Raw genomic sequence first — 17,974 nt, forward strand, 5'->3', positions numbered from 1 at the left:
CACCCGTCGGAAGAAGATAAGGAAGGTGTTGCCTTCCTGAGAGTGCCTGGGGAAGATGAGGAGGGAAGATAGAGGGGGGACAGCGGGCACGGGGGGATGGGGACCATTCTTGGAAAGGATGGCCGGGGAGTGGGTGTGATCCTCAGGGGAGCCTGGGGGCCCTTAAACCCCAAAATGTGATGCCTTGGGAGCGCTGCGGGTCCCAACTGAGCCGGAGGGCACGGCCGGGGGTCCCCAGACGGCGGTGGCGGGAACGTGACACCGGGAAAACAGAGATTGTTCCGCGCAGGGAGTAAAAGTGGGCTCCGGGGGGGATGGATGCACCAGGGCTGGGGACAGGGACAGCTTCCCCCGCCCCCGGGAGCCCCCCCGTCCGCTTTTCCAAGCTGCCAAACGGGATGTTCACCCCCCCCTCCGCGATCTCCCCCCGCCTCGCATCCCGCCCGGGGGTGCCGAAATAATCTGGTGGTGCTAAGGATGTCCCCGGGCGTCCCCTTTGAAGTGACCTCCGTGTTTACAGCCCGGCTCGGGCTCCTTCACACCTCCCGCCCCAAAGCAAACGGAGGGGGGGACCCGCGTGGGTGGGGGGGCTCAGCTCCCGTTTGTGCCGGGAAAACGCGCATTTGTCAAAGCCGCGGGAAAGCTTTGCCACCGCACTCAGGGCTCAGAAACTTTTGTCACTGTGGGGTGGGGGCGGCGGCTGCCGGGGGTGACATTTCGGGGCGGTGCCTGCCTCGGCGTGTCCCCACCGTGCCGAGTCCTGGGTGACCCACCCGACACCCTTGGGGGGCCGGTCCGGCCCCGGGTGAGGGGACCCCCGAGGGTGACCCTGCAGGACCGAGGAGGGGACCGAGGGGGAGGACGGAGAGAGGAAAAGGGGTGGAAAACAAGGCGGGGGGACAATTTGGGTGGGGGGGAGGTTTGGGATGGGAGGTGGGATTGGACGGGTGGGTGGACGGCTGGAAGTGTTGGGAGGGAAGGAAAGATGGGTGCACGGAAAGAGGGGTGGATGGACGGACATACGGGAGGGCAGGCAGGGCACTGCCAGGGTTTGGGGGTGCCCCGGGCGCTGGGGGTGGGCGCTGGGGGCCACTGTCCGGCCGCTGCCCCCATCCCTCCCCCGGGGCCGCCGGCGCGGCCGGACGCGGCACAGCTGCTGCCCGACCTCTGGGCTCCGGCCAGGCGGGACGGGCCCCGCGTCCCCCCCGCGGGAGGGGGTCCCGGGGAGGGGGGGACGCGGAGGTGAGCCGGCGGCCACAGCTGGGCCCCGCGGGGCCGGGAGATGCTGCCGGAGGAATAACAGGAAGCGCCGGAGGGAAAAGCACGGCTGATGCCTTCTGCAGGCTGCGGGACGGCGGTGTCTGTCACACGCATGTCCCTGTCACACACACACGCAGTGTCCCCCCATGTCCCTGTCGCACACACACAGTGTCCCCCCGCCACGCGCGTGTCCCGGCCCCGGCTGCGCTGACGCTCTTTATTGTCGAGGTTTGGCGCTGAAAAAGTGCCCCGTGGTACAAAACCCGCGGTTACAAAACGTACAAAGAGCGGGGTCGGGGGAGAAGAGAGAGAAACGGAAAGGAAAAGGGAAAAGGGAAAGGGAAGAAAAGGAAGAAGAGAAGAGAAGAGAAGAGAAGAGAAGAGAAGAGAAGAGAAGAGAAGAGAAGAGAAGAGAAGAGAAGAGAAGAGAAGAGAAGAGAAGAGAAGAGAAGAGAAGAGAAGAAGAGAAGAGAAGAGAAGAGAAGAGAAGAGGAAAAGAAAAAAGAAAAGAAAAGAAAAGAAAAGAAAAGAAAAGAAAAGAAAAGAAAAGAAAAGAAAAGAAAAGAAAAGAAAAGAAAAGAAAAGAAAAAAGAAAATCTAAGAAGACAAGGGGAGGAAAGGAAAGGAAAGGAAAGGAAAGGAAAGGAAAGGAAAGGAAAGGAAAGGAAAGGAAAGGAAAGGAAAGGAAAGGAAAGGAAAGGAAAGGAAAGGAAAGGAAAGGAAAGGAAAGGAAAGGAGAAATAATAAAATAAAAGGACAAGAAGAAACAAAAGAGAAGGAAAATAAAACATAAATATAAATATAAAAAGAAGAGTGAGGATGAGGCAGAGGAAGGAGCTGGTGGGATGCAGGCGGATGCTCCGTGCCCGTGTGGCTGGCCTGGGGGTGCAGGAGTTGTGGGGGGTGCAGGGGGTGCGGAGCAGGGGGGCGGTTCTTGGACTCACTGAAAGGAAAATAATAAAAACCCAGAGAAAACAGAGAAGGCAGAGGTCAGGTTCCCTTTCCCGGGGGCAGCGCTGGGGCTGGGGTGCAGCCGGAGCCCTTTTGGGGTGGGCTGGGGTTACACCAACCCCCTCCCCCCATGCACTCAGCCTCCATGGGGGACGGGGGAAGGGACAAAGCAGCCCCCCGGCGACCCCAGCCCTGAGCCCCAAGCCCCGATCCCCACCTGATGTGCTCCCACAGTGACGGGGTGACGTGGGCACCAGGGACAGGTGACACCGGCACTAGGGACGTGGCCGCCCCGGCTGGACAGAGGGTCTCGTTGGCTTTCCGCTTTTTGCTTTTTTTTTTCTTTTTTTGCCCTTTTTTAGAGCTCCTTCCACCTCCCAGCCCTCCCCCAGGGTGGGCAATGCTGGCGCCCGGTATGGCCCCGAAGAGGAGGGAGAAGTCATCCCTGGGAGATGCAATCCCTGGACGGGGCCATCCTTGGGAGATCCCATCCCCTGGAGATGTCACAGCCCATCCCACCACCAGGCTCGGTGGTCCCGGTGCTGCCCCAGCGCATCCCGGCGTCACCAGCGAGGCGCAGGCATGCCCTGGAGCGGTGGTGCCGAGCTGGGCGTCAGCACCACTTCCTGCCCCCCTGGATTTCTGGGGAGGCTGGAGAGCGTGGGAAGGATTTGGGGGGGCTGCAGCGGTGCTGCTTTGGGGCTGAAAGCGGGGATTTCCTCGGTGCCCCCAGGAGAGCAGCTGCGGTCCCCAAGGCACACAGAGGCCTCGGGGGTCTCTGTCTCTCCCGGGCAGAGGTGGAGGGGTTCCCAGGGGATTCCCAAGTGGCTGCCTCAACCAGTCCTGGGCAGTGGGAACAGCACAGGAGGGGGACCAAGCTCACGGTGATGGGGGGTGCAAAAACTCCCCACTTTGGGGCAAAAGGAAGCGGGGCTGTCCCCTGGTGAACCCGGCGTCTCGAGGGCCACCCCGGCGCGGGGGGGCGGCGGGAGGGGACGCGGACAAGGCACAGTCTGGTGTCCCCGCGGGGGCGGCCGGGCCGGGGGGTGGCCGGGGCGGGGGTCTATCGGCGATGGTGGCGGCGGCGGTCCCTAAACGTCCTCGTCCTCGCTGGCCTTGCTCCAGCGGTGGCAGCAGTTGGCCGTGATGCCCAGCAGGAAGTTGGTGGCCACCGAGGCGATGGAGACGACGAAGCCGACGAAGGCGATGAAGAGATAGTCGTCGAGGGTCAGCGTGAGGTGGCAGGCCTGGAAGCTCTCCTCGGTCAGCGACAGCAGCGGGGCCCCCGCCAGCTCAGGGGGAGCCCAGCACTCCGCCTGCTGCGAATCTGCGGGACGGAGGGATGGCGTCAGCCCGGCCGCCGGCCCCCCGGACGGGACGGGGCACGGGGTGGGGGGGGAGGTCCCGGCAGCACCTACCCGAGGAGCAGCGCTGGATGCGCCCCCGCAGCCACTTGAGCAGGGGCTCCATGGCACAGCCGCAGAGCCAGGGGTTGCCCCCCAGGCGCAGCCCCACCAGGCCGGGCAGCCCCTCCAGGGCGTCGAGGCTGAGGGCGGCCAGGCCGCCGTAGCTGAGGTCCAGCTCGCGCAGCTGGGCCAGGCCGCGGAAGGCCTGGGGGTGGACGCGGCGCAGCCCCGGGTTGTGGCTGAGGTCGAGGCGCAGCAGCGCGCTGGCCTCGCGGAACATGTCGGCGGGCACCAGGCTGAAGTTGTTGTAGCTGAGGTCCAGGTGCGCCAGGCGCCGGGCGCCGCGGAACAGCCCGGCCGGCAGCGCGGCCAGCGAGTTGTTGCGCAGGTCGAGGGCGCGCAGCTGCCCGTAGCAGCCCAGGTAGCCCGGCGGGATGCTGGCGATGCGGTTGTGGGCCAGGCTCAGGTTGCCGGTGTCCAGCGGCAGCTCGGGGGGCACGGAGAAGAGGCGCTGCCCGCTGCAGTCCACCGCCTGCCCGCGGCAGCTGCACAGCACCGGGCAGCCCGCGCCCGCCGCCGCCACCGCCGCCGCCGCCGCCACCAGCCAGGGGCCCAGCAGCATGGCCTCGTGGCCGCGGCCCTCACGGGGCGCCGGGGGCCATCCCGCCCGCCCGCTCGCTCACGCCCAGCGCTGCCGGCGGCCGGCCGCGGGGCCGGGCTCGCGGCGGTCACAGCGACGTCCCCGGCATCCCGGCGGCATCCGGGGGGCAACGCCGAGCCCTCCGGGGGCAGCGGCGGGGCCGGCGTCGGGCCGTCAGCAGCCGCCTGCGAGGAAGAGCAGCGCGGGGAAGCCGTGCCGGCCACACGCCCCGCCGGGGGGGCCGCAGCTGTTGCGGCCCGAGGTGGCCTCTGGGGCACCCACACCCTCCCCGTGGCCCCCGGGCCAGGGCCACTCCTCCAAGCATCCCCCGGGGATTTCAGGCAGGAAAGGGCCCCCCAGCCCTGCTGACCTTGGCCAGCCCATCCTGGCTGGTGGTGGGCAGAGCAGAGGTGCTGCTCCAGGGCCCCCCGCCAGCCCCCCACCGCCACGAGCTGAGCCCGGTGCCAGGGACACCCTCCCCGCCTCTCTGCTGGGGGAAGATCCCCGTTCCCAGCACCCGCCGGGGTCCCCCCAGGCCTGCCCTCGCCCCCCACCACCCGGCCGTGTCTGGCTCCATCCTCCCTCGCCCGCAACCCCCCAGCTCCATCCTCTCCCACCGGCCCAGCTTGCCCCGGTCACTCCCCATCCCCACAGCCCCCCGACCCCTGAGGTGGGGCCGGCGTGCCCCGGGGTACTCACTGGGAGGGAGCAGGGCCTGGCTGCCTGCGGTGATGGGGGGGTCCTCCTGAGTGGTGATGTGGGGGGCTCCGGACGGTGACGGGGGGGTCCCCGGTGGCCGCCCACACCCCGGAGGCCGTCAAGTCGGGAGCTGGGCTCCGGCAGCGGCGGCCAAGGCTGCTGCGAGCCTGGCGATGGGAGCAGGTCTTTCCCCACCTCCTTCCTCCCCTCCTCCTCCTCGTCCTCCCTTGTCTCTCTCTTTCTCTGTCTCTTTTTTTTTTTTTTTTTTTCCTCTTTTTTTCCTTAGGGCCAGATACTGACGTGTCGGTGTCTCTTAGCAACTGCCTCCACATCTCTGAGCAACAGGAGAGCGGGATGCGGAGCCGCCGAGCCAGGGAGACAGCGGCGGGCGGAGGTGCCCCCGCCCCAGGGACCTCCTGCCCGGGCCGGGGGACCCGCACCCGCACGGCCCAGGCACCCGGTAGGGATGCAGCAGGAAGAGGGGTGGCATCCTGCTCCCCTGCCCCGGTCCCCAGCCCTCCCACACTCTCCCAGCCCCGGGAAGCATCCTCGCGGGATGGGGTGAATCAGGGGTTCCCAGGCGCTGAAAACAGAAACAGATGACGTGGCGGCAGAGGGGAGAAACGAGGCAGCCGGGATCCAAGGGGAGCTCGAGGATCCAAAGGCAGCGCTGGGATCCAAGGGGCACGGCCACCGCCCTGTGCTCCCGCTGTGCTCACAGCCCTGGAAAATGCCTCAGGCTGGCATGGACTACTTTGCTTCACGCGAGCTGAAGCATTCCCTTTCCCTTCTCCGTTTGGAGGGATACGGCGGGGTCAGCCGCCTGCCCCCTCCCACCTGAGAACGGCCCTTTGGGAGCACAGGGAGGCCCACGGTTTGCTCTGGGAATGCTGCAACACCATGGCTCCAGCATTTCTAGGAAGGAGGCACTTCCACAGCCAGCCCGCCCACGTCTAGGGGATCCCTGCTTAATTCTCTCCTGCTGATTTCATGGAGCTGCTCCTTTTTCCAGCTGGCACTGGCAGCCCGATGCCGGTGCTGGGGGGGCCTTTTGCTCCCCACATCCCATGGGATGGAGCCTCCCTGGTGCGGCACTGGCAGACAGACGGCACAGCCGCCTCTCCTGGGGTGGCATTAACCAGAGCTGCTCCAGGCTCCCGGAGAGCTCCTGGGAGCTCCTGGAGCGCGAGGCCCGGGCTCCCAGCGGGCTCCAGGAGCTGCGGGAGCCGAGCAGAGCCAGCAGCAGCACAGACACCTCATTAGCGCTCAGCCCGGAGCCTGCCAGCGCATCCCTGCCAGCAGCTGTTGGCGCCGAGGTTTTTCCCACTCCCCCCCTCTTCCGGGCTCCTCTGGCACCAGAGAACCCGGGGAATTGTCCTGGCTGGGGCTGGGCTGCAGCAGAGCTCGCATCCTCCTCACCCAAGCCCCGGTGGAGGTGGCCACGGGGACAGGGGGCTGTGGGGCAGCGGCCCTGAGGCAGCCAGCGGCTGGATGCTGCCCTCGGGGCCGGGAAGGAGCCTGGCTGTCGCAGCCCCTGTTACCTCTGCAGCCCCTACACAGCCCCACCTCCCTCCAAAAGGTATTCCTGGGACACAAGTTGCCTTGGGTGAGCACTGGCTCCAGGAGTGAGCGCTCCAAGTGCTTCCAGCCCCTTTTTGTGGAAGGAGTAGCAGGACAGCTCCAGGGATTCTGGCTCCGTAAATCTACCTTAGAGCCAGAGCCTTTTCTCTTTGAATCCATCACTGCTCCCGTCACTCCCTGTGCATCCAGGCTTGGGAAAGGAGGAAGGAAGGAGTAGGATGGGTGCAGCTCTGCTGCTGAGGGTGGGGGGGATGCAAAGCTGCAGCACTAACCTCCCCTCCCTCACTCTTCCCAAGCCCCTGCTCCCAACTGACCCCAGCTCCTGCTCAAGACAGGCTGTACACTGATCCTGCCAAAACAGGATCCAGAGCTGAGCCTGGGCTTCCTTTTTCCATTAGAAAAGAAAGGTGAGGAGGTATGACCCACTGCTTAAAGTGTCCAGGGAGATTTTTCCAAGAGCAGGAAGAAGATTCTGGCTCAGACTAAGCTGAGTGCACAGGAATTGTTGAAGGAAGAGGAATTGTAGATCATTAAGATAGTAAAGATAGAGAAACACATAAATGTAGTAAATAGATTAAAAAAAGTGTTACAAAAACATTACCCCCTCAGGATGATTAAAAAGCCTGATCTTCCCTACACCAAGGTCCAAGCTTCCTTGTGTGAGGGAATAGCCTAAGTGAATAGGAAATGAGGCAGAATAAAAAAATACCTCTGGTTGCAGGGGAGTAACTGTGATTTCTGCAAGGCCAAGGGCACCGCAGCCACCAGGGTGCGAAAAAGGAGACACATCCACTGCATGTTGGACTTTATTAAACAACTTTATTTCTGTACAAAAGAAGAAAGAACAGTTAAAATCATAAATACAGTAGAAGACACAGTCCCTAGAGACCCGTTCCTGTGCCTTGGCTCAGCTCTGGAAGGTGCAGGAGGGGCCGGGCGGGGAGTGCCACACGGCCGAGCTGGTGCGCTTGAAGTAGCGGGGTTTGCTCTTGTAGAAGATGTGCTCCAGCCTGGGGCTGGGGATGGCCCCGAACAGCGCGTCCACGTCCACCGGGTGGTAGTACTGGTGCACGATGGCCTGCTGGAGCTGCGCCCCTGCGGGAGCAACGGGAACACCGCGCGCATGGATGCAGGCCCCGCCTAAGCCCTTCCCTTCCCTCTGAGAACCCACGAGCCGTGCAGGAGCGGTGCGACATCACCCAAAGCCACCACAGCTCGCTGCTCCTGGGGGATTTGGGGCTGTCCCCCCTTCCCGCTGAGAGGACTCTGGTTTCACCTCAGCCCGGGAAGCAGTGCTGATCCCCTCAGCACGCAGCGCTGGGGGCTGCCAGCGCTTCCAGAGGTGCACACGCTCCTGGCCTGCGCTTTGGGGTGGCTCCGAGCGAGGCTAGAGAGCTCCAGCGCAGGAGGGAAAGGAAGCCAGGCCAGAGCTGGCACCTACCATCGGCCCAGGCAGGGATGGGCTTCCGAGGGTTGCTCTCATCATCGGTGGAGTCGTCGCTGTTCAGATCCAGCCCGTAGCTGTTCTCATCAGCCAGGGGAGAGCCTGGTTCCTGAGCACCCTGCGGGGACTGGAGGCAGGAGGTGGAGAGGGATTCCTGAAACCAAACAGAGCAGTGTCACGAGCAAGGGAAGCAGCACTGCCACGGCTGGGATGGCCGCCAGAGCCCCACAGTGCTCAAATGCTGAACCACCACAAAACAGTCACCAGGCTCCGCGCCTCGACGCCCGCTCTTAACGCTCCCTCCCCTCCCGTCTTCCGTGGAAAAGCCTGGGAAAGGCACACTGTGCGTGTCCCAGCACTCAACTCTACACCCGAACCCTCCCCACACAGTCGGCTTTCCCTCGCGGGAGCTCTGACACAGCGCGGCTGGAGCCCCCAGCCCCAGGGCAGACTCCCGGCGGCGGCAGCGTTCCCTCCCGGCTCCGAGCAGCTTCGCCGCCGCTCTGCCCGGGAACGGCTCCGCAGCGGCTGCCCAGGGCCCTCCTGCGGCCGCTTCCAACATCTTTCCCGTCACCGACCACTTGTTTTCCCGTCGGACCCCCGGCGCCGAGCGCTGCGGTGGCTCCGAGCCGCGGGGGCCAAGTAGCCACAGCAGGCGGGGGCCACCTGAGGGCTGTGCCGGGGCCAGGGCTCACCGTGACGGCTTCGCTCGGCTGCGTCCCCGGGGCTGCTGCTTGGAGGGGTTTTTGCTGCTCTCCCAGCCGCTGCTGCCCGTCTGCCCCCTGTAAGACGCGGGAATTCAGTCACTGCTCGCTCACACGGAACAGAGCTGTGTTCTCAGCAGCTCTGGCAACACCCAGCCCTCAGTGCCCCTGCGGCTTCTTCTGCAGTAACAACCCCAAATCCAAGACCCCCAGATAAAGCCACTCCTGTCTCTGCTCGGGTCCAGCCCGGCTCTCTGGAGCCCCACACTCACCCTCTCTGCTTGGAGCCAGATGTTAAGAGCTGGGAAAAAGGATTGTGGTGGTTCATATCTTTTCTCCGGCCCAAGGGGCAGCTCTTTGGGACTCTCTTTCCCCTAATAAAGGGAAAAAAATTCACTTCTCAAGTTCCTTTTTGACCCAAACCACTCCTCCCAGTTTCCCCTCCTGTGCTGCTCAGCACTTGGAGTTCTACTTCCATTTTCTCCTGCCTGGAAAAGCTTTGCCAGGCTCATTCTGGCCCAGCTGCTGGCAGCACGGGGACAATTCAGACCTTAAATTAAATTTATACAGCACAAAAGAGTCCAAGTACCAGGAACTGAGGGAAGGAGTACAGCAGGGGACCACAGAGGAGGAAGAATCGATCCTGAAGAGGAAGAACCTTTTGGGGCATTGATTTTTCACTAATGAAGCAATGAATTTAAGAGCAGAGAGTGAAAGCAAATGTTACTGTGATATTCTGAGACAACAACCCTGACTTTAAGCACCAACACTCTTTGTGTGAGTGCAAATGAAGTGACACAGAGCCATGGGGCAGCTGAGGTTTGGTTTGGGGGTCGCATCCTTTGGGCCTGGTGAGGAAATGTGGCAGGAAGACATGAATAGATCTCTAATTTCCATATTCATTTCAGGATCAGTGAGTGTTCTTTGGGGTGTTCTTCCAAGTGCCATTTCATGGCTGAGGGCTCACCTGCCAGCCAGGGAACCCCCAGCCCTTGGCTTGCTCCTGCACAGAGCCTCTGTACAGTAAGTCATCCGTGTTACTGCACTTGATCCTCTAAACAACATCCCAGCAGCACAGCACGTGGAAAAAACCCGACCCTGAACCCAGCCTGCGTGCTGCAGAGAGGCTGATCCCAGGACACTCCAAGCCCACCTTGGTGGCCTTGCCAGCCAACGCCGCTGGCTCCCGCTGTGCTTGGGGGGGCTTCTCCCTCCCTCGCTGCTTGGGATCCCTGGGGAAAAGAGAGAATTTAGAGAGGGGAATACATCCATCTGTCCCTCACCCTCTCACAGCCTCCTGCTCCTGCCCTCAGACCTCCAGGCAGCCCCAGAGCCCAGTTCCAACACCACGTTTACATCCACTGCTTCCCCCTGCCCGTGGCCAGCTCCCTGCTCCAGGACAGGCACCAGCTCACACCTCTCCTTTGCTTGTCCCAGCTGTTGCTGCTCCAGAAGGTTCTTCAGTTCCAAGACTTTCTTCCCTCTTTCCTTCCCCTCATCCTCTCTTCTCTGCAGAGGTTCTTGCTGCTCGTTTTCCTCCTGAGGAAGCAAGAGGAAAACCCCCTAAACCTCCAGCAGCCAGGACTTGCCTCCCTTCTGTCCCAACCCAACCTCAGCTGCCTGGACAGAGATCTGGCAGCCCAGACCCCAAAATCACTGTAGAAGCAGGGGGTGACCTGTCCCTGTCCCACCAGCCACACCAGCACAGCAGGTCCCTGCTACCCCTGTCCTTTTCCATGTGCAGGAGGGCCCCGAGTTGCTCTTACCCCTCTCAGTGCTTTCTGCTTCCGTGCCTCCGCTTCCCCGTGTTTCCTGGATGTTTTCCTCTTGCTCCGCTCCTCTGCCACCTTCTCTTCCCTCACCTGTGAGATGTGCACCTGGGAAAGCCTCACCTGTCGGCTCCACCACTCCAAGGACACACCTCACAGCCTTGGAGGCAGGTCTGGAGCTTGGGATATCCCAGGCCCTCAGGAGGACCCAGCACCCAGCAGTGGGAGGGCTTTTGTCCGTTCAGGGTTTGGGAAGGGCCAAAAGGAACATGACTCCTTGTTTTCCAAGGCTGACCCTTTCCAAAGGTCTCCTCAGACCAGCCCAAAACGAGCACCCAGAGACTGCTCAGGCTCCGGGCCCCCAGGCACAGCTGCCTCAGCCCTTCACAGCCATAACACAGCAGCAGCACTGGCATGTGGCCACCAGCCCAGCCTGCCCCCCAAAAAGGGGCCAGGTCAGGCTCTGAAACCCAAACCTGACCCAAATGCACCCCCAGCTGAGTCACACTCCAGTCCGAGCACATGGGCCCGGTGAGGCTGCCACCTGCAGGGCTGTGCCCTGGGCAGGCAGGGGCTGCCATGTTCCCCGAACGCACAGCGGTGGGAACAGGGCCTGTCCCAACAGGAACATGCACAGGGATGGAGAACAAAAGCCTCCCCTTGTCAGGAGGGATTCTGGCATGCACAGACCTTGCCAGTGCCCTGCTCGCACCTCCTGGTCTCACAGCTCTGGGAGAGGCCCAAAGCCCACTCAGCCTTCTCACCTTCTCATCACTCTGCAGGATCTTCTGCTCCATCCGCCTTTTCTTCTTCTCCTCCATCTGCTCCGCGCGCTCCCGAGCCTGCAGGGCCTTCCTCAGGCGCTCTTCCCTCTTCCTGGGCGGCGCGTGGGCAAGAGGGGCCCGTTAGCTCTGCCTGCTCCCAGAGTGCTCATTCCAAGTGGGAGGCACGAGGCAAGTCTGTGCTGACCAGGGAAAGAGCCGGGGGAAAGGGGCCCAACTCACTGCTTCATTTCTGCCTGACGCCGTCTCTTCTCCTCCTCCACTTTCTTCTTCCTCTGTTCCTCAGCCTCCTGCTTCTTGCGGAGGTTCTCCAGTCTCTGCCTCTCCTTCTCCTGAAGGGAGAAGGGTTCAGACTGTACCAGGTGCTGGGGGCTGTGTCCCCCCTCAGGCAGCCTGGTACACGCAGTCACTGTTGGAATCATTCACCTGGACACCAGGATGGGGAGGGAGCAGAAGGGGAGACAACACAGACTCGGCAACAGGGATTATCCAATGCAAGCAGAGCTACAGGAGGGAAAAACCTCCATCCTTCAGCTTCAGAGAATATATTTAGAAAAGAACAGCACACCCCTGCTGTAGGTGACCACCTGTCCCAGGAGCTGGGAGAATGGTGGAGAGGGAGAACAGAGCAGCCTGGCTCAGAGGCCAGAAGCTCCCAGCAGTGCCCAGTCCCAGCAGAACACACCTGCACAGAGATCCTGTCACCTCACCACCGATGTGGCCAGAGGGCTGATGGACGCTGGCGTGAGGGGAGAGCGTGGTCAGTGTGTCCAGCCCCACAGATAAGGTGTCATACTTACAACAAAGTCTCCCTGCAGAGAAAGGACATCAAGAACACAATTAAAGGTTTGGAAGCAACACCAGAACTCCCCTTCCCAGCACATGCAGCCCGTTCTCCTCCCCTGCCCCGACACAATGCACCTTCAGGTTGGGCCGGGTGGCAGTGCTGCGCTTGATGAAGTCCTTGATGCCACCCCCTTGTCCCTGCAGGAAGTTCTTCAGTGGCCTGACAGCCTGAGGAGAGAGAAGGGAGGGAGCTCAGGGCCTGCCTGGGACAGGGGGCACAGGGCTGTGGCACCACTCACCTTGCTGGACGGAGAGGGGGACGACGGAGCCTGGTTTGCCGAGGCCTTGTGCTTCTCATCCAAGGGGGAAAAGGGCTGGCCCCCCGGCTGCTGCCCGTGCCACAGGACACCCAGGGCTTGCTTGCAGCCTCTCACCCTGGTGGCAATTAGCAGGAGGGACATGAAGTGGCTGTCACACTCCCCAGAGGGATTTACTGGCTGCTTTACACTTCCCCCAAAACCTGCCCAGGAACACGCAGTGAGGAGACACCTCAGGTGTTCTGGGAGTCAGGTCAGGCATTCCAGACACTCACACAGACAAATATAACCAGGTCAGTCACTCGCTCCCTGACCACCCCCTCAGGAGCCCTTGGAGTGGACACCTAGCTCTGAGCTAACTGTGATGGGGCTCCTCTGCTGGTCTGTGCAGGACCTCCGGTGCTCCTCCCCACACCAGCCCCAGCCCCAAGCAAGGCTCCACAAGTCACAAAGGGACCTCCAGGAGACAGCATCCAGCCAAAGGAGATTTCAGAGCTGCTGGAAGGGGAAGGCAGGGAAACGCACCCCTTTTTAACACAAATGACTTAAAATGCTAAACCTGAGTCCCTCCAGACCCTGGCTCATCCCTGCTCCTTGCAGGGTCTCCTACCACATGCGGGAGGGATTCTCCTGGGACTTGGCACAGTGGGGCTGTTCCTGGCTCTTCTGGGGCTCACTGTTAGGATTTACATGGCTTCCTGTGGAGAAACCTGCAGTCAGTGCCACATGGGAGGCATCCAGCTCCCTCCAGGGACTCTTCCCTCCACTCCAGCTGCTTGTCAGCTCCTGCAGCTCCTACAGGGAACAAAAACCCCACCCAACTCCTCCTCCTTCTTCAGAGGCACAGAAAATAATCAGGACCTCTAAGTCTTCATGTAACATGACCCCAGAGGGAAAGGGCGTGACGTTCTGTGGAAGATTCCAGCTCCAGGAGCTCCTTCCCCAATGTCCCCACTCAGTCACTGCACAGACTGAAGCTGGACAGGGCAGTGTTTGTCCCACGGCTTGGACACATTTATGTGTCCTTGCCCACCTAACTGGTGCCACCTCTTCAGGAGGCGCAAGCTTCACCTGGAAAACTTCCCTGAGTGGCCAGAACTGGTTCTGTTTCAACACAAATCCCACATTTCCCAGGAATTCCCCCCCGACCCCTAGGTCGGTGTGTGCTGAGGGTTGCATGCAAGGAAAGCACGAGCACGTGAAGTTACCTGCAGCATTCCCTGCCTGCTGCCCCAGAGGGGACAGGTGCTGTGCAGGAGGGCTGGCAGCTTGGGGACTTGTGCTTGGAACGAGGGCATCTCCGGGAGCCTGCAGGGAAAGGGGACAAGCATTCCCTTAGCATAGCTCCTCCCAAGAACAAGGCTCCCAGGGACCTGCTGCCCTGGAAAAGCCAGCTGCTTGCTCGGATAGGGTCCATTTCCCCTCCCAGCAAGGGCTGTGCTGGCTCATTTTGGGACACTGGCCACATCCCTGCATCCAGTGACAGCCTGAGCAAAGGTGCTGACTCAGCAAGAAGGCATCCACACAGCCTGAGCGTTGTTCCTTGGAACTCACCTTTTCCCTGGGGGAATTTGGCTCCAGCTCAGGCCTGTAAAGGGAAAAAAACCCCCAACTTAAATAACTTGAATTCTCTCTGAAGGTGAGTTACTGGTGATGGAGGCAGCATATGGGACCCCAAGGGAGGTGCAGGTTCCTAAGCACATCCAGAGGCTGTTCCAGCCAGGCACACCAAGGGTGGGCTGCAAAGTCCTCTGAGGGGCTGTCCCAATGTGCTGCTGAACACCCCATGACCAGCTTCGGCCCCAGCAGCGGGTAAGGAGGGAGCTGCAGCAGCCTTGTGCTGTCCCTTCCTTACCTGTCCCCTCTGCAGCCAGAGCAGACCTGACTGACCACCAGCATCCTGGGGCTAGTGGCAGCCAGGAATTCCAGGAACCCCAGGACACACTACCGCCCACCCCAGTGAAGGACTTCATCTCACTGTGCCTGAGCAGCACAACATGAAATCTCATCCAGCCCCAGGTGACAGCAACACCTGAGCAGTCCCTGACAAAATCTGTGACAGAAAAGCCACCTGGAGAGTGTCCTCACAGGGAATTCTGGGATCCCTTCCCACCTGCCTCACCTTGCGCTGCTGGTGGCATCTTCTTCCACAAAAGCCTCCAAGGAGCTGTGACCTGGAGAGGAAAGCCTAAGTGGGGCTGGGGATTTCACTCCCAGGCTCCCAACAGCCACAGAGTGCGCATGGAGGAGCTCAGGCCTCCTCCCAGGAACACGGATTGCTCAGCTTTCCCCACCAGCACCGCACCTCCCTCAAGTGCCACTGAAGCTGGAGTGGGCTGGGAAGGCAGAGCACCAAGGCAGCAGCTCTGCTGCCTGCAGCCTGCTCCAGCTGCCTGTGTCACAGCCAGCACTCCCAGGCCATTGGCTGCAGCTCCTGCCTCCCTGCAGGCTTGGGTGCGGGGATCCAGGGGGTTCGGGCTGATTCCAGACTCCTTCCACCCCCCCATCACACCCCTTCGCTCCAAGTGTTATAACAAATGCCTGGATACGGCGTGACTCAAGGCTGACAAAGCTGAATTCCAGAGGCCTCCATGCTCCGCCACAGCGGCAATGGTTTTGGAAAGCCCCAACAGCCAAACCCTGCCAGGAGCAGCAGGAGTGGAGGATACGAGGGATTCAGAGCTACCAGGAACAGCCTGGGCTCCTGATCCCTGTTCCTCTGGTGACACAGCTAGTTTGAGTCTCTATCCTCCCCCAAAAAGCATCTGAGCTCCCCTGCCCATTTCAGCCTCACTTCAGGGCTGCACTTTCAGCCCAATCGATTGTTTGGAGAGCTGGCAGATGCCATAAATTAAAGCCCTTCCCCAGGGAACGCAGCAGTCTCTCCCGATCCACAGGCACACGCGGCTGGAACCAGCCTGGCCACGCTCTCCCTTCCACAACGGCGCTTTCTGCCCACTCCCAGCCCGCGGACCCCAACTCCACCCGCACCCCAGCCTCCACCCGCTGCAGCAAAACCCCAGGAGCCCACGAGGACAGGGAGACGTGGGGGAGCCGGAGCCAGGGACGAGCCGCTCCACACCACTCCATTCCCGCATGGAAGCGGCGCAGGGACTCACAGCTCACTCTGCTGGAGGCCGAGGAGGACTCTCGCGCCGCTGCCTTCCTGGCCATGGCCCTGCCGATGGATCTCCGGATCATGTTCTCCCTCCTGCTGGCCAGGGAGCATTTTGCCGCCAGGGAAGCCCTGCGGCTCCTGCGGGGGGCACCCACCCCGCTCCGGCGCCGCGTCCTGGATTGCTCTGTCGCGCTTTTCCCGGGGGACTCCTGGAAGAGCAGCGTCTCGAGGCCTTGGGGAGATCCATCTCCCTGGAGCGCAGCAGGATCGCCATTCCGAGCGGCCTTGGGAGTGGAGGTGCTGGCTCTCCCGGGCTCCTGCTCTCCATCCCTCCCTGGCTGCTCAGCCGGGATCCCAGGGACCTCCTGCAGCTCGGCCACTGCGTCGCCCTCAGGAGGCGGCTGCTCGCCCAAAACCGCTGGAGGGGCTGCAACACCCCCAGCAGCGCCCTGGGGACACTCCTGGCAACCCAGATCTGCCACGGGAACACGTGCTTCCACAGGCTGCTTCCCGGGCAGAGCCGGGAGCTGGGGTGCGATGCCAGCCTGAGGTCCCGGAGCACAGCCGGGCACGGATCCATCCTGCCCCTCACAGCCAGGGCTGCGGGGCTGCTCCTGGCTCAGGCACCGCTGGGAATTCAGACTGAAAGACAGCAGCTTGACACCACTCCTCCTTCGGGACAACCTTAAAGGAGAAGAATTTCAAAGGAAGTGATGAAGGAGTCGTCTGCTCCCAAATAAGCTTTAGAGGGAAAAAGCAGACTGTGTTAAAGAGAAGCTGCTGCTGGCTTCTCCACTGCACCGTTCCCCCTCACAGCCCATCCTATCCCTGGGGAGAGGCCCACGGACACAGCCCAGGCTGGGTATCCAAAGTCAGGCATGGAGAAATGGGAGTGGGAAAGCTGTGCTTAGCCCTGGGCCAAGAGCTGGGTTTAACCCCCAGCCTGGGAGCAGCGCCTGCAGAGGGACACACGGTGGGTCACCTTCCTGCTGACGGGCCTGGCTGCAGCAGCACAGCTTCCCAGGCCAAGTTGAAGCGAGGGAGAACACAAACAGGAGTTAGCTGGGCTGCTCCCCTGCAGAAGGCGTGACCTGAGCACCCAGAGCAGGGCCCAGAGCTCTCCCCGCTGCCATCCGCAGCGCTGCTTCTCCCGCCCTCCCTCGCACACACACAAACCTCCCACGCTCCCGCTATTCCTGCTGCTCTCCCCACCCTCCCTGTCTGCTTCCTGACAGTCTCCCAGCTCTAACTCTTCCTCCTGTGGGCTCTTCACCACGGTTAGCACGATTTTAGTGCCCTAACACACCAACGGATCAGGTTTGGGCAGCTTTAAAAGTGCGGTGGTGCCTAAGCAAATCATTTGGAATTTCCACTTCAGCGCCTCGGGAAACCCTTGGAGCCTCCCTGGATGCCAGCTCAAGACATGGTGCTGGGAACACATCCCTTTCCCAAGTTTTCCAGGCACTGACACAGGGACAGGGGGTGAACACCAGGAGCAGCAACCTCAGGCCAAAAGCCAAACCCAGTGAGACAAACCCCGAATCTAAACAGACAAGAAAATAGAATGTTTGTTATTCTTTAACTCTAACCAGAAAAAAAAAAAAAAAGCGAAGGAAAGCAGCCAACTTTACCCCAGACTGTCACCGGAATCCAAACAGTGATCAATCCCAACGTGCCCCTTGGATTACTCAGGGAATGCAGGCACTGTTTTGCTCCATCCAAACACCATGAGGCAGAGCCAGAGCAAGCTGACCCACCCACCTCCTCCTGCTCAGCTCCTTGCTTTCTTCCCTCATCCAGGAGGACTGCCTTTTCCTGGGCTTCCTCCTCTGCGACGGCGTTTTGGGCAAGAGCATGGGCTCATCCCTGAAGCTACTGCGAGGCAGAAGAGGCAGAGCACAGATTGCTTCCCCCACTGCCCACACCAATTCTCCCAAAACAAGGGCAGGATGGGGCCCAAACGCACCCACACCCAGCTGGGAGCTCAGGTGGGCACAGAAGGGTCCCCTCAGGGCAATCCCAACCTCTTGAGCATCCTCATGCCCTGCTCCTCCACCTCCCGCAGCCAGGCCAGGCGCTTGTGCTGGGCATCGCAGAGGAAGCGGGACAGCCTCAGCCGGCACACCTCCAGCAGCTGCTGGGGACCCTCAGCCATCGCCTTGCCTACAACACAGAAGGGGAGGACGAGGCTGGTGGGCACTCAGGACACTCCTCAGTGAGGGAAAGAGGGGTGCGGGCACCGGGCTGCTCCCGGGCACGAAGGGAACGTAAACACAGGCTGGGGTAGAGGTCCCAGGGGACCCTCCAGAGCACTCACTCGCCGCCTAACCAGAGCTGGAGCTGCTCCTGGAGCTGCTGCTGCTTCTGCCGCCGCCGCCGCCTCGCCCGCTCACCACACCCTCACAGCACAGCCCTGTCCCTCCCGTCCCACCCCGAAGTTATCCCCGGCCTCCGCCAATCACAGCGCGCATCTCCCAATCTCTGGTCTCTTATTGGTCACAGCGCCCGTCCGTCACC

At 61.7% G+C, this 17,974-nt stretch overlaps 2 protein-coding genes across 4 annotated transcripts; both read right to left on the reverse strand.

Annotated features, from left to right (window-relative positions):
• Positions 1-3,302: 3,302 nt before the first annotated feature.
• On the reverse strand, positions 3,303-4,239 carry LRRC55 (leucine rich repeat containing 55). The gene is made up of 2 exons (XM_069018775.1): positions 3,630-4,239; positions 3,303-3,538 (listed from the first exon to the last, which is right to left on the reverse strand). Exons 1-2 carry the CDS (start codon positions 4,237-4,239, stop codon positions 3,303-3,305), a joined length of 846 nt encoding a protein of 281 aa, XP_068874876.1.
• Positions 4,240-7,341: 3,102 nt separating this feature from the next.
• Positions 7,342-17,864, reverse strand: LOC138111033 (inner centromere protein-like). Of its 3 annotated transcripts, none has more exons than XM_069016202.1 (20): positions 17,775-17,864; positions 17,482-17,620; positions 17,219-17,329; positions 15,459-16,141; positions 14,462-14,513; positions 13,894-13,927; positions 13,548-13,647; positions 12,950-13,037; positions 12,322-12,457; positions 12,158-12,250; positions 12,037-12,048; positions 11,459-11,568; positions 11,219-11,330; positions 10,452-10,562; positions 10,103-10,224; positions 9,839-9,917; positions 8,958-9,059; positions 8,677-8,763; positions 7,979-8,135; positions 7,342-7,632 (listed from the first exon to the last, which is right to left on the reverse strand). In XM_069016202.1, exons 2-20 carry the CDS (start codon positions 17,610-17,612, stop codon positions 7,445-7,447), a joined length of 2,508 nt encoding a protein of 835 aa, XP_068872303.1. In that variant the 5' UTR covers positions 17,613-17,620; positions 17,775-17,864; the 3' UTR covers positions 7,342-7,444. The 3 variants fall into 3 exon arrangements, with proteins under 3 accessions (XP_068872303.1, XP_068872306.1, XP_068872302.1); XM_069016205.1 differs by having other exon boundaries at positions 10,452-10,547; positions 17,219-17,332; XM_069016201.1 differs by having other exon boundaries at positions 17,219-17,332.
• Between the last annotated feature and the right edge of the window lie 110 nt (positions 17,865-17,974).

This window comes from Aphelocoma coerulescens, chromosome 5 (assembly GCF_041296385.1).
Source record: "Aphelocoma coerulescens isolate FSJ_1873_10779 chromosome 5, UR_Acoe_1.0, whole genome shotgun sequence".
Classification (NCBI taxonomy): domain Eukaryota; kingdom Metazoa; phylum Chordata; class Aves; order Passeriformes; family Corvidae; genus Aphelocoma; species Aphelocoma coerulescens.